Raw genomic sequence first — 14,811 nt, 5'->3', positions numbered from 1 at the left:
TATTTGGAAGTACAATTATTAACTTATGAAATTATAATTTGAAACATAACGAAGTAAGGCTACTAGAGAAAATATTACAGCTCTTAAATGAGGTCAAAGCTGCTGGTCCACACTGATCAGTTCCCCCCCCCTTTCCTAGCATCAATAAAAGTACTCTGGGCCAAAGGAAGTCCCAGTGTTCATGCTACCACCATTCCCTGCAGGGATCGAGTCCTCTATTTTCATACTGGATGATGAATTTTTAAAGGTGAACCAAGTCTGGCACTCTGCCCAGAATTGCTGGCAACTGACAAGCAATCTGGTTTCACTTCTGGTCCACTGTCTCTTGAGCTAACCTTGTATCCACAGAAAGCATCCTGATCTAGAGAACGTGTACCATTTATAATGATGACTGAGAAAGCTCTGATGATTCCATTAACCATGGGACTTGTACATACAGTTCTCTTTAAGCATATTTTCTATGGAAAGAATAAAATAGTCTCGTTTCTTAGTATCTCCTTTTAACACTGGAAAAAACAGCAGTGTTAAAAGGATTTTTCCAGAAAAAAAAATGATTATTATCCAACCACCTGCATTCAAGAATGTTAGAGGCATAAAGGGATTCAACAAGATATCTGATGAGCAACTACTATCAAAGGAATATACAGTGAGGTCCAGGAACCACAAAATAATTACAAGATATACAAGATATATTATTTAATTAATGGCTAAATTGGATGATTCAAGCTATAAATGTTATGAAAGGTCAGAGCAATAAATGCTAGGCAGTGTGGGGTGAAATTTAAATATACGTAAGCCTAGGGGGCTTCCCTGGTGGTGTAGTGGTTAAGAATCCGCCTGCCAAGGCAGGGGATATGGGTTCGAGCCCTGGTCCAGGAAGACCCTACATACTGCGGAGAAACTAAGCCACAACTACTGAGCCTGTGCTCTAGAGCCCTTAAGCCACAACTACTGAGCCTGCGTGCCACAACTACTGAAGCCTGCACGCCTAGAGCCCGTGCTCCACAACAAGAGAAGCCACCACAATCAGAAGCCCACACACCACAACAAAGAGTAGCCCACGCTCGCTGCAACTAAAGAAAGCCCGCGTGCAGCAACAAACACCCAACGCAGCACAAAATTAATTAATTAATTAATTTAAAATATATATACGTAGTCCTAACTCTCCACTGAGAGAATTATTAACTACTTAACCAGTATCTTCTTGAGATTACCATTTCCAAAGTAAACAGGATTGGAAAATGACTATGTAGCAGTTTTTTTTTTTTTTTTTTTTTTGGCAGTACGCGGGCCTCTCACTGTTGTGGCCTCTCCCGTTGCAGAGCACAGGCTTCGGACGCGCAGGCTCAGCGTCCATGGCTCACGGGCCCAGCCGCTCTGCAGCATGTGGGATCTTCCCGGACCGGGGCACGAACCCACGTCCCCTGCATCAGCAGGTGGACTCTCAACCACTGTGCCACCAGGGAAGCCCCCGGAAAATGACTATGTAATTCACAAATAAATCTGTGTCCAAGTTTATTTGTTTTTACCTCTAAGATCTAGCAGTCCTTCTTCTTGACCTTCCAAAAAGAAAAGTTAGTGAAGCTTCACTCATCTGATATTATTTCCTCATTCAGTCCCGAAGCTGGGATGGAGGTCCTGGAAGCTCTTCCCCACCATTTCCATTAATCACTGGCTTTCTGCTCCCATTTCTATAGCTCACCTTTGCCTCTGTTTCCTATGCTGGAGGCCCCTGGGTCATATGAAGGACCCTGAAGTCCCAGATGGGTTTGTCTTCTATTCCTTCCTTGCTTTCTACTTGACAGACCCACAGTCCCATGCCCAATAGTTCAGTGTATGGCTTCCTGGGTCAGGATTTCCTAAGTTCCATAAGTAAGTGCTGGGAGAGCCACAGTGCCAAAAGAGATTCCAAAAGGAGATCTCGAATTGGAAAACTGACACAACCATGTTAACTTCCTTACAGACAGCATGTACCCAACAACAAAGTACCTACAAAAATGCATTATTTTTCTAAGCAAAAGACACACTGGCTCAAATCCTGGCTCCAGCAGAGGGATTTTTTTTTGCCTTCACTTCTTGGGTATTTTTACTATTCTCTGAATATTACTTGTGAAAATTAACCTAATTCATGGTTCTTCACAGGGACTCCTCTAGTCTTGTTGAAAGAAGTTTAAAAAAAACTTTAAATGAAACCAAGTCCCAGATATCTGAAACAGTTATTCAGGGTCACATGAAGAGAGAACTGTCAGTCACATACTTTCTCTGAGCTTAGGGACATAGGTAGAAGGCATGAGCAGGTAGATGGTAAATAGGGAATTTTTGGTTTTTTTGGCCACGCCACATAGCTTGTGGGATCTTAGTTCCCCAACCAGGGATTGAACCCAGGTCCTCGGTAGTGAAGGCATGGAGTCCTAACCACTGGACAGCCAGGGAATTCCCGTTAAATAGATGATTTTGACTGCTGAGACCAAGCAGGGAATTTCTAATAAGAACCAAAGATGAAGCTAAAGAAGCAGAAGGGCCCAATGATGGAGAGTTTTGGGTGAAGAGTTTAGATTTGACCAAGTCCACTGCATACTCTGCCTTTGGCAAGAGAACAAAGAGCATCCTTTTCCCTTATTTTTTCCTGCTCAATCCCTTGGTCCCTTTGTCCAAATTCTTTCTTCAGTAGGATCACCCATAACTATGCTCCAGCATACCATATATATATATGCATATATATATATTATATATATATAAATATCTCTATTATTGCACTGATCATATCTTACTTTATCAATCTTTAGAAAGTTGTCACTCCTATTATATCATGAAATTCTTAAGAGCAGCAACTGTGTCTTGTCCACCCTTTTATGGTGGCACCTAAACTAAGTGCCTGCAATATAACAGGTATTCAATAAATACCTGTTTGTTGAATAAATGTATGAATGAATAAGTCTTATAAGTAATAGAGTAGAATTGAGGAGAGGGAAAGCAGGAAAAAAAAGATGTTTGATGATCAACTAGGGGGTTACTATCTCAGCTTAATCCTGAACCGGACTGCTTGGGAAGCAACTGTACCACTACCATACATAGCTCTTGCCCTTCCAGAATGAAAAACACACAACGGCTGTTTGTGGTAGTAATAACAGGTCATTGGTGTTATTAACATCACCTCACACTTATTAAGAGATACTAATTTATATTCTAAAATTATAAAATAAAATGCAAAGAAAAAGGACAACCCTGTTCTATTTTCTCATGTTTCAAGTCCTCCACTACACACAAAAGAAGCTCAACATGTTATTATCCTTTGAACAAAAATGAAACAAAAACAAAAAGTCTAGATTCAGCTGAAAAACTTAAGTACAAACAGCCATGTCTCAAAGGTCTTACAGAATATAAAATACAGTGGAGGGCTTCCCTGGTGGCGCAGTGGTTGAGAGTCCGCGGTTCGTGCCCCGGTCCGGGAAGATCCCACATGCCGCGAAGCGGCTGCGCCCGTGAGCCATGGCCGCTGAGCCTGCGCCTCCAGAGCCTGTGCTCCGTAATGGGAGAGGCCACAACAGTGACAGGCCCGCGTACCACACACACAAAAAAACACAGTGAAAAATATTTTTGGTCTAATAAGAGGATCCTAAGTGAAAATAATAAATAGGAAATTCCTCAACTAAAAAAAAAAAAAAAAAGCAGTTCAAGATGTAAAGAGATCTTGTGAAGAGAAATTCCATAATATATGAAACTTGTTTCTAAATACAGCTGGTGGCACAGTGGTTAAGAATCTGTCTGCCAATGCAGGGGACACGGGTTTGAGCCCTGGTCCAGGAAGATCACACATGCTGCAGAACAACTAAGCCCATGCGCCACAACTACTGAGCCTGTACTCTAGAGCCCGCAAGCCGCAACCACTGAAGCCTGTGCACCTAGAGCCCATGCTCCGCAACAACAGAAGCCACCACAATGAGAAGCCCGCGCACCGCAATGAAGAGTAGCCCCCACTCTCCGCAACTAGAGAAAACCCCGCAAGCAGCAATGAAGACCCAACGCAGCCAAAAATAAATAAAATAAATAAATGTATTAAAAAATAAATAAATATAGCTGAAGCAAAACAAATCAGGAGTTAAGAACACCAGGTTCACTCTGGAATAATAAAGTCTAAAATGATCTTATGGCGAATAAAGGGGCAGGAAAATTCAAGGTTCTATTGACAAACTGACAAAACATACATAAAGGATTGCTACACTCCCTTTGGGGCATTTTAAAAGAGAAAACTTCCCCAACTGTTCATCCTCTTCCTCCCCCTCATCAGTATCCTTGTCATGCAGGTGGCTATGGCCAGCACGAGCAGAGTGTGGCCACCCCAGGCCCTCTGTTTCAGCATTCCTGGAAACTGTCCCCGCCAAAAAGGCGGCAAGAGCTTCTCCAGGGCTCCATGTCTCCCCCTACTCTTAAGCAGAGCTATTTCTTCACCTCACAGTCTGCAGAGGCAACGTAGGATTGTGACGTTAACTGTGTAGTCACAGACCTGCATATTTAACTTCTCTGAGGCTCAGTTTCCTCATTTGTAAAATGAAGGTAGTTAGTGGTGTTTCTCTCCTAGAGCTATCATGAGAATCATACACGGAAGCAATGTGTGTCTGGCCCACAATAGATACTCAATAAATGTTAGACTGTTCTCTTCCTGTCTCTCCTCTGAGGTCCTGTAACCCTCACTCTCTTTTCCTCACTCCTCCTTTCTTCTGCTCCCTGATTCCTTATAAATATTTAATGGATCTCTCTCCTTTGGGTTACTCTTCTATTTATTTCAAAATTCCAAAGAAAGATTAAAAAAAAGAACTTACTTGATAAAAAAAAGAACTTACTTGATAAAAAAAATTAAGAGAAAAAAAGAACTTATTTGTATAAAACTGAATAGCTCTACTACAGAAGCCCACTATACTTGGCAGACTACGAGTCAAGGGCTGGCTAGCACCTGAATGTACCTCTGTGGACTTCAGGCATAATTAATGCTCCACATGAGTAGAAGGACTTCAATAGTACAAATAGTTTTACATGCTATTTCACAAATCACAGACTTCAGAAAATTTATATTTAAATATGGTTTTATTTTTAAAAAAGCAATTTTAATCTCTCTTTAGCCCCAAGTAAAATTGTTACGATTTAGTGACACCATGTGGCTACATTTTGCTTTGCACTCTTAGAAGAGACTGTTCTGTCTGCAGGTTGCTCTATACTAATTCAATTATGGTATCAAAGTTATAGGTGGAGGTACAATTCAAACTAAGTGTGAACTAAAATGATTACTTTTAAAAAGTGAAACTGTTCCTTCTTCCTTTACAACAGAATAAGGCATTTCTTGACTTCTGAAGACACCAATCATATAAAGAAAGCAAAGGCTCGGCATAATTCTAGCTATGATTATAAAGCATCCTGGTGAACCACTGATAAATGTAAAACTGTCTACCTTTAAAAGTAAATAAATATATCAATGCCCAGGGGGTCAGGGGGAGAACAAAAGAGAAAAGGTGGAAGACACACACGCTTTTGTACAAGGTTAATACGGTAGGGAAAGAATGCTTCCATAAATAGCAATGTTTATTTTCTCATTTGTTTTATGTCTTGTATATCTATAGCACTGTAAGGTACTATAATCTAATGAAAATGGGTAAAAAAATTATGCTGCATCTACTGATGGCCGGGATGAGAGGGGACTTGGAATGTATGGTAGCAATAAAAGAGATTAAAAGTGCAATAAAAGTGCCCTAAACCAAAAAACAGTACAGTTTTAGTATTCATTTAATGAGGCCTCCTAGAGTAGACCAGTTACTCTTGAATAACATTCGATGTACACCAAAGAAAGCCTAAATATCTACAACAATGACCAGAGAATATCACCTCCTTAATCTCAATTTAAAACACCCAGCTCCCCTCTCGGGCTTCCCATGATCACCTATTTTAAATAACTACTCTCCTCCTCTTGACCCTGGGTCACTATCACAGTATCATTTTCACAACATTTACAATTACCTGTTGTGCTCTTATTGTTTATATCTGTTCCTCCCAAATTCTATGAGAGCAGAGATCTTGGCAGTCTTCTTCAGTGTTATGGCCTCAGTATCCAGTACAATGCATAGCGCAAAGTAGGAGCTTATTTGTGAAATGAGTGAGTAATGGATGAATAAACAGATGAATAAATGAAGAAAAATCTATTTTCTTAGCTGGTGAAGCATGCCTAAATTTCTTGTTGTAAGTGAAAGTAGAACCGTTCTAGTGAGATGTTTTTCATCATTTATGACCTCTACTGTGACCACTGAGACTAGAAGACAGGCCAGCAGATGCTCTACAGCACCCTTTTGTCCATGACACATTTGGCACATTATAATCTCTCACTCGAAGAAAGGAAGAAAAAGGAGGGAAGGGAAAACTACAATGATTAAAACACTTTCATTAACAGTCAAAGAAATCAATGAACAGAGTGGAGTATATACGAGAATTTAGCACATGATAAATATGGCTGTTCATACTAGTATGGTAAGGAACTATTATTAAATAAATGGTCTTGGTCAACTGACTATCCCTAATCTGAAAAGATACATGAAAAATATTCTGGCTGGATTAAATATTTAGATACAAAGATAAAAATAACAAGTAGCAGAAAAAATTTATAAAAATATAACACTCTTTAACGTTGGAGTGAGGAACACCTTTCTAAACATGATATCAGACCACCAGAAACCATAAAAAGGACTGACAGATTTGACTACATTTTTTTAAACATAAAATTCTATATGGTAAAAAGTACTAATAAAACACTAAAAACTAATAACAAATTGCACAGTACATGATAGGCAAAAGTATAATCATACATACACAAATATACGTCTACATGTATATATACACCGCATATATACGATATATATGTGTATATGTATCAAGGTGTACATACCAACATAAAGTTCTCACAAGCCAAAACCAAAAAGATAATCACCCCAGAAGAAAAATATGCAAAAGACAAAAATAGGCTTTTATAAATGAGAAATAACAAATGTCAAGTATTATAAGATACCCTACACTTCACAGACGATAAAAGAAATCCAACTTAAAGTAAGACAATTTTTTACAGATCATAAATCACATTGGCAAAATGCTGACAACGCCTGCATTGGTGAGGGTTTGGAGAAGGGGCATTTCTATGTGCTATTGGTAGAGACTGAGTACAGCCGTATCAGAGGGCAAGCTTTATCAATATTTAAAATGTGTACTACATCATAATTTTATAATTAAAATGTCATAAAAAGACATTTCCATTTTGATAATTAAAAACAAAAGGAAAGGAAGAAAGAAGCTCAGTTTTGTGTTAAGTGAGTTCATCCATCCTGTGCCATGTTCTGAACCATCAAGATGCACCCTTCTCAACACCCTTTCTGGCCTCTGTGCTCCCCCGGATTCTCCTCTAACTCTCTGACCAGCCCCTGCAGTACACCTGTCTGCCACCTACTCTTTCCTTCCCTCTCTCAATAGCTATATTCTTAAGGACTGTGCTTTTAGGCCCACTATTCCTCTCCCTCAACTCCCAGGTTTTATACCAAGTTCACTTTTGTAATTCCAGCTACCAGCCTTATGCGGGCTACCTCTGTACGCATTCACATCCATGTTTTCAAGTCTTCTCATATTTCAGCAACATTTTGCAGCTGCCAAATTACCAGCATCGTGTTGAGAAAAAGCCAGAAAAAAAATTTAAAGCATCCCAGGGCACTCAATATTTCCACTCCTTGTTAGTGTTTTTTGTTCAGTCCTAGGCTCTACCAACTAAGAAAGCTGTGGAAGGACTTGAAGAGAGCTTACTAGATAGCCAAGAAGACAGTTTGAAGGTTGGGGACTTTATGGATAAAGCAGAAATTTCCTTTTCCTGAAAAAGGCAAAGCTGATAAGATATAAGATGGTTCTGAGTATCATATGAAAAACTGTACCAAAATTGACATCATTTTTCTTCATTTCCAGCTGGGGGCTAGGGGGTTGTTATTAGTCTAAGCTTTTGGCTACATTGAGCAGTCCCCACTTGACCCACAATGCATTCCTAAAAAGGACCCAGAAAGAAAGAGCAGACCATTTCTCTCCATTCACTGTTGTGGTTGTAACCATCACTCCAGCTTTGAAGCCTGACATTATCCTTATCACCACTATCTCGGTGAGGGGAAATGCTGACTAAATTACATTCCACAGGATATATAAATGGCAAATTTTATGTTATATATATTTTACCACAATTAAAAAATGCTTTACCAAAACCAAAATGTATGAAAACTGTTGGAAACATACAAATGGGAAGATTACTAAGATAAAGAGAACCATGGAAGGCATGTGTGTGGACTGGCAATATGGAAAAGTGCTGAAAGGACCACACTCCTGAGATAAGGAACAGTTTCCTCATACTGAGAGCCACCACTGAGAGCCACCATGGCTACAGAGAATGGCAGGATGGCTCTCTTTCTCTGAAGGCCAAACACCAGTTCAGAGTCTCAGAAAGTAGAAAAGGTAATAAAAACAACTATTTACTGAGCCTCTAACTTTGGGCCAGGCATTGTGCTCAGTACTTGTACATATGCTCTGTCATCTAACCCTCCACAGCAGACCCCAGGAAGGGTGCTGTTATTCCTGTTTCACTGGTGTAGAAATGAGGGCTTGGAGAGGCACAACTTTACTAAGATCACAATGCCAATATTAGATGAAACCAGGATTTGAGAAGAGCTCTAACTCTGCAGCCCATGATTTTCCTACTACCCGATGCTGATTTACATACAGTTCAACCTAGACTCAAGAGAGAGGGCTGGGTAATCTCACAATTCACAGAGTATCTCTTCTTTAGTGAATATATTAAATGAAATCTTTCATCAATATACAACACTTGCATCCTTCAGAATTAACCTCGAAATTCAGTTTCCTGAAGAAAAAACAGAAAGTAGACTTTGCAAAGAGTACAGAACCATTTACCACTCCAGAGTTTTCCAGCACAGATATACATTTTAACAAATACTTGGATAAAAAGCACCAATGAATATATGTACATATTAATATTGAATCAGTCTCTCTTCATTACCTGGTCAGTGCCTTGACCCCAAACCTGTGCTAACATTTATAGAGTACCTACTGCATACAAGGTCATAACTTGAGAACTGCACAAGAATACTGAAAGATTAGAATCCATACTCCTTGCTTCCAAGAGCTTGTAATTTTAGTATGAGAGGCAAGACAAACACGCAAAGGACACTGAAGAACAAGAGTGACATACAAATGTTCAAATTAACTAACACAATGCAAAGTGAACACTTACGTGCTAAGGAAATAAAGAATTTATATGTGCCCAGTGAAGTCCCTGAAAGAAGTGTATTTAGAACATTGTTTAGGAAGTCAATAAATGATTGTGAAGATAAGAAACACCAAGCATGAAACATCCTTGGATAATCAATAGGGACTTATTCTTAAGTTCATTTTAAAATACTTCCAAAATTCCAAACTATTACAAAAGGCAGAGTTTATGAAGGAATGTAGTAACATAGTAAGTTAAAGTGGTTATAAATATTAAAATGCTTTCTCACTAAAATGCATATCAAGACTCCTTCCTTTTCCTGTTATCACTGTCTCTAACATCACCTTTGCTCAGTTTTTCTCAACCAGCGTGGGAGCTGGCTATACCAAGACAAAAACTAGAATCATGAAAACAGCCAGGCTCTACAACACATAAAAGCAACATCAACAAAGGCAAGGCCACACAGGAAAGACAAAATAAGGAAAAGGGAGTATAAATAATACCCATTAATAAATGAGAGGAATTATATTTTCTAAAACCCAGAGATCACGACTGAGGGTACACGTCTCCCTCCACAGAGTAGGAGTTTTCAGATGGGTAAAGCACACAGCCTCTATCATAGCTGGTATTACAGTCACGATGATTTGTTCTGGGAGTCGTGCTCCTAGTGTTTCAAATTAAATACAAACACACAGTCCTTTGGTCCACGTCAGACACTTTGGTTGTTATGCTGCTTATTTTTTAATCTGATACAGCCATAATAATGTCAGTCGATGCAGACTCAATTCCCTCCTCTACCTCGGGGCCCCTCTGTCACTCTCAAAGTATCCCTAGGCAGTTCTGAGATACAGAATCTTCACTCAATTTCTTGTCCCTCTCATTTTAATCCATTCAAAACTCCTCTGATAAAAGAGCAACTGCTAGACCTGAGACACTTTAGTCCCTCTTTAGGGAAATGAAATTGATTTTCTTCATTTCCACACAAGAGTATCCTTGGGTAACAATATTGTGTCCAGTCATACCCATAATAAAAAAAAATGTAGGCGACACTCTTTACTGTACCAGAGGCTGAAAGGTTTTGTGGAGTTCCTGTGGTAGAAGTAAGAATTCAGCCTGATGCTGTCAGATCATGCGTTTAATAAGTATAAGGGTGCCTTCTGACTGACAGAGTAAGTGCTGTGGGGCATCCCCATCTGCTCCAACTCAGCCATACAGGGATGTCAGCTGGGGTCACGAGTACGGGTGTGGAGCGGAGTGGCTAAGGGGCCAGCTCCACGAGCTCCCTGGCTTACACCCACCATATCCCTTCTTGACACACTTAATTAAACGAACCAATCACTTTCTGCCTTCAATCTCTTGAGTTTAGGGTAAAGAATATCTGAGGGAAATTTCCAAGGGGAAAATCACAATAGAAAAAACACAACAGAATTTCAGGGGCCTTTAACCACCTTTCCCAACTCCCAAATTCATTATTCATACTGGTTTTGTAGAATTTCAGAAAGAAAGCTTAAAAGATGGCTTACATCTAAAGTAAGAATATGAAATGTTAGAATAGCTTATCAGTACTTTTTAAAAAACAAACTTACATGGAGCTAAAATACATAAAGACAATAAAAGTTAAGGTGCTCTGGTTGAAGGGAAGGTGTGAGCCTGGAGCCCCACCAGCTCAGCCTCCCTTGCCCCAAACCCAACCCCACTAGAAACACCTGCTCTTTCAAACTCCACTGATATCCACTGACCTAGAAAAAGAACATGCACAATGGCATCCAAAAATCTCCTCCTGGCCCTGAGGACTGCCAGGGAAGCCTCCAGAAATATCTCTCATGGTTTTTGTGAAAAGAACGCACCCCCTAACAATAACTCTGCTTTCAAGGTATAGCATGGAATTTAAAAAGCATTTCCACTTCTCAGTGTGTCGTCCCTTCTTATTCATTTACATGCCTTTACATAAATATGGTACAAAACAGTTCCACAGTACACTCTAAATATTAAGATGCTTAATTTTCCATAGTATCCCTAAGTTTTTTAGTTGGGACGCATTTAGTAACTGATATCCTCCTGGAAAACTTTTCCTCTATGAGACAGAAAAATGAAATCTGTTTCTCAACATCCAGATCTCTTTAAACAAACATCAAAAGCATTTATAAGCCATGAGAACTAACCTGCAGACACGGGCTGGAAAATACAGCTTCTGCCAAGAACGACACAGATATTGCGAATGATCAATCACTCTGATCCAATCAAGTTCATCCATTGAGACTTCAATGAAGTATGAATAAGACCTATGAATCAAAAGGAAAAGGCAGAAAGAAGTATCATATTAAAATAACAATACAAAGCTATATTTTTTTAGCAGCTTTTTTTTTTTTTTTTTTGGCTGCGTTGGGTCTTTATTGCTGTGCTTGGGCTTTCTCTAGTTGTGGCGAGTGGGAGCTACTCTTCTTTGCGGTGCGCGGGCTTCTCATTGTGGTGGATTCTCTTGTTGTGGAGCACGGGCTCTAGGCGTGCGGGCTTCAGTAGCTGTGGCTCGCGGGCTCTAGAGTGCAGGCTCAGTCGTTGTGACACAGGCTTAGTTGCGCCGCACCATGTAGGATCTTCCCAGACTAGGGCATGAACCCATGTCCCCTGCATTGGCGGGAGGATTCTTAACCAGTGCGTCACCAGGGAAGCCCCCCGAAGTTATATTTTAATAAAATGTTAAAAGGTACAAAAAATACACTATTCATGAATTACATTTTCTGCATAATGACCAAATTCTGATGATGACGAAATGTGTATAGATCCCCCTAACATAGCATTCGCCACAATGTATTGAAATTATCTCTTTGCATGTCTGCCTGCCTTATAAGGTCTCAAGCTGGTTAAGAACACAGACCATGCCATATTTATCTGCATATATCCGGGGTCTAGCACGGTGCTTGTCACATATCAGGCATGTAAGATATAACAGGACCAGGATGCCTTGCATATACCGTATTAACAGGTTAATAAAGCCATGACAGAGAGAGGACAGAAAACAGAGAAGTGTGCCTTCTCCCTCTACCTTCACTGGCCTGAGCACCCAGCCCTCCTGTCTCAGGAGGGAAGCCAACTCAGAATGGTTCCTCACAGAGGCCAGCTTATCTCCTGCTTCCTCCCAGTCTCCTACCATCCCACACACAGATACAGCCTGCAGAAAAATAAATGACATGGGTGAAGAGATCGTATGTATTCCTCTTCAGTACAACTTAAAATTTGGCAGCTAATAATCTAGCAGTAATGAAAACAGCCTATCATCCTCCCCTGGTCAGCTACCCTGGACCATTACATGCTGGTTCCATACTGAACAAATCTATATTCCCCTGTCATAAGCCAAATTTAAATTTGAGATGCAGTTATTACTTGTACTGTAATATCAACAGGAACAATCTCAGAAGATTTAGGTGACCATAAATGTCAGCCTGCAACCAACAGTTGTGACCAGAAAAGGTCAGCTTATTTTGTGTCATCCCCTCATTTTCTGCTGTCCCCTCACTCCCATCCATTTTATGGCTCAGTCTCAAACTGGTTATAACCTTTTATTGAACCTCTCTGGGTTATCAGCAATGCAGGATATAATTTTACAACACATGTGAGAATCTTTTTGGCTTAAGATTCTGAATTTTTCACCTTTGCTTAGAATGATAACTTCTGTGAGAAAGGAACTAGAACATGGTAAAGTTAAGTCCCCTGTGAATGAAACGCACATACTAAAACAAACTGGGGCTTCCCTGGTGGCGCAGTGGTTAAGAATCCGCCTGCCAATGCAGGGGACACGGGTTCAAGCCCTGGTCCGGGAAGATCCCACATGCCGCAGAGCAACGAAGCCCGTGCGCCACAACTACTGAGCCTGCGCTCTAGAGCCCGCGAGCCACAACTACGGAAGCCCGCGTGCCTAGAGCCCACGCTCCACAACAAGACAAGCCACCACAATGAGAAGCCGGCGCACCACAACAAAGAGTAGCCACAACTAGAGAAAGCCCGTGCGCGGCAACGAAGACCCAACGCAGCCAAAAATAAATAAATAAAATAAATTAATTAATTAAAAATAAAAAAATAAAACAAAGTGGCCTATAAATATTTAACATCCTGGAAATGATGATAAGTACTTACAGTTTCAAATGTACTAACCTTTTCTTTATTATTTTTATACTAATTGCATTATTAACTAAATGAGTTAATATATGTAAACCTTTTAGAACAGTGCCTACTACTATTATTAATCAGAGACTCTTGTAAATAATACGTGAAATTTGCTCCACTTTGCCAACTAAACATCATATTATATCCAACGATACATATCAGGAAACATATTCTTAATTAAAAAGAATGAGATAACCTGGAGATAACCTCCAATACCCACGCACATGGGAAATGCTGACTCTCACTTCATAAAGCTTCCCTCACACTTGGCTCAAATGGCCTGAAAGGCCAGGGTGGCGGTCAGTGGTGCTAACAAGAGAAATGAACTAACCAGCAAGATCTGCAGGGTCTCATCACCCTTACTGTTAAGCCCTTCATGCCCAGACTCAAAGAGGCATGAGTAGGGCCTAGGAGACTGTACACCAGAGAGAGACTGGGTGTACAGGTTTAGGTTAATGACGAGCAGCAATGAGGGAGACTGTTCAGTTCTTGGTCATCCTACTGCTCTGGTACTTCTGCCATGGCTGAACTCAGTGGGTGAAAACATCAGAGTGGCTAGAAAGGAAGGCAGAATCTTGAAAGCACTGTGAAACTGGTGGGTTCCTAGGCTGGAGCCCATCAAGTTTTTTTCACATATTTCTTTTGTTTTGATAATGATATTTATTCACACCAAAAGACAATTTTTTTTCTTTGTCCACAGTATAAAGTATATTTTAAAAGTTATCATAATATCCAAAAGTAAGGAATCAAGTAAATAAACCATGGTAACTCATATAGTGGAATACCAAACAACTATTAAAAGTAACATTTTACATGGATAAATGACAAGGCCCTACTATATAACACAGGGAACTATATTCAATATCATGTAATAAACCATAATGGAAAATATGAAAAAGAATATATATGTAAAACATATTTGTATATATATATGTACAGAACTTAAACATATTATAAGTAAACTATATTTCAAAAAAATTTTTTTAAAGTAACATTTTACAGGAATATTTTTAAAAGAGTAGAATATTCACAGTGTATTAATTGAAAAGTGAAGTTACTTTTTGTACATCTAACCTTTATTTTGTAAAACTATGTGTGGTTTTACAGGTTTCTGGTGTGCGTGTGTGTGTGTGTGTGTGTGTGTGTGTGTGTGTGTGTATGTGTGAGACTATGCATAACAAAAAAATACTGGTTAGGGCTTCCCTGGTGGTGCAGAGGGTAATAATACACCTGCCAATGCACAGGGCAGGGGTTCGAGTCCTGGTCTGGGAAGATCCCACATGCCGTGGAGCAACCAAGCCCGTGAGCCACAACTACTGAGCCTGCACTCTAGAGCCCACGAGCCACAACTACTGAGCCCACGT

At 39.9% G+C, this 14,811-nt stretch overlaps 1 protein-coding gene across 3 annotated transcripts in view; it reads right to left on the bottom strand.

Moving 5' to 3' along the window:
• BTBD9 (BTB domain containing 9) overlaps positions 1–14,811 on the bottom strand; it is a 419,689-nt gene that overhangs the window by 348,756 nt on the left and 56,122 nt on the right. For all 3 annotated transcript variants that reach the window (XR_010946847.1, XM_067753105.1, XM_067753106.1), the window contains exon 6: positions 11,449–11,568. Coding sequence is in view for 2 of the 3 variants with exons in the window: in XM_067753105.1 (XP_067609206.1) it covers positions 11,449–11,568 (120 nt within the window). In the remaining variant the exon portion in view is untranslated. The remainder of the gene's footprint in view (positions 1–11,448; positions 11,569–14,811) is intronic.

The sequence above is a fragment of the Pseudorca crassidens genome, chromosome 10 (assembly GCF_039906515.1).
Source record: "Pseudorca crassidens isolate mPseCra1 chromosome 10, mPseCra1.hap1, whole genome shotgun sequence".
In the NCBI taxonomy this organism is placed as follows: Eukaryota; Metazoa; Chordata; class Mammalia; order Artiodactyla; family Delphinidae; genus Pseudorca; species Pseudorca crassidens.
Note: the sequence above shows the minus strand (reverse complement) of the source record. Positions and strands in the feature narration are given on the sequence as shown.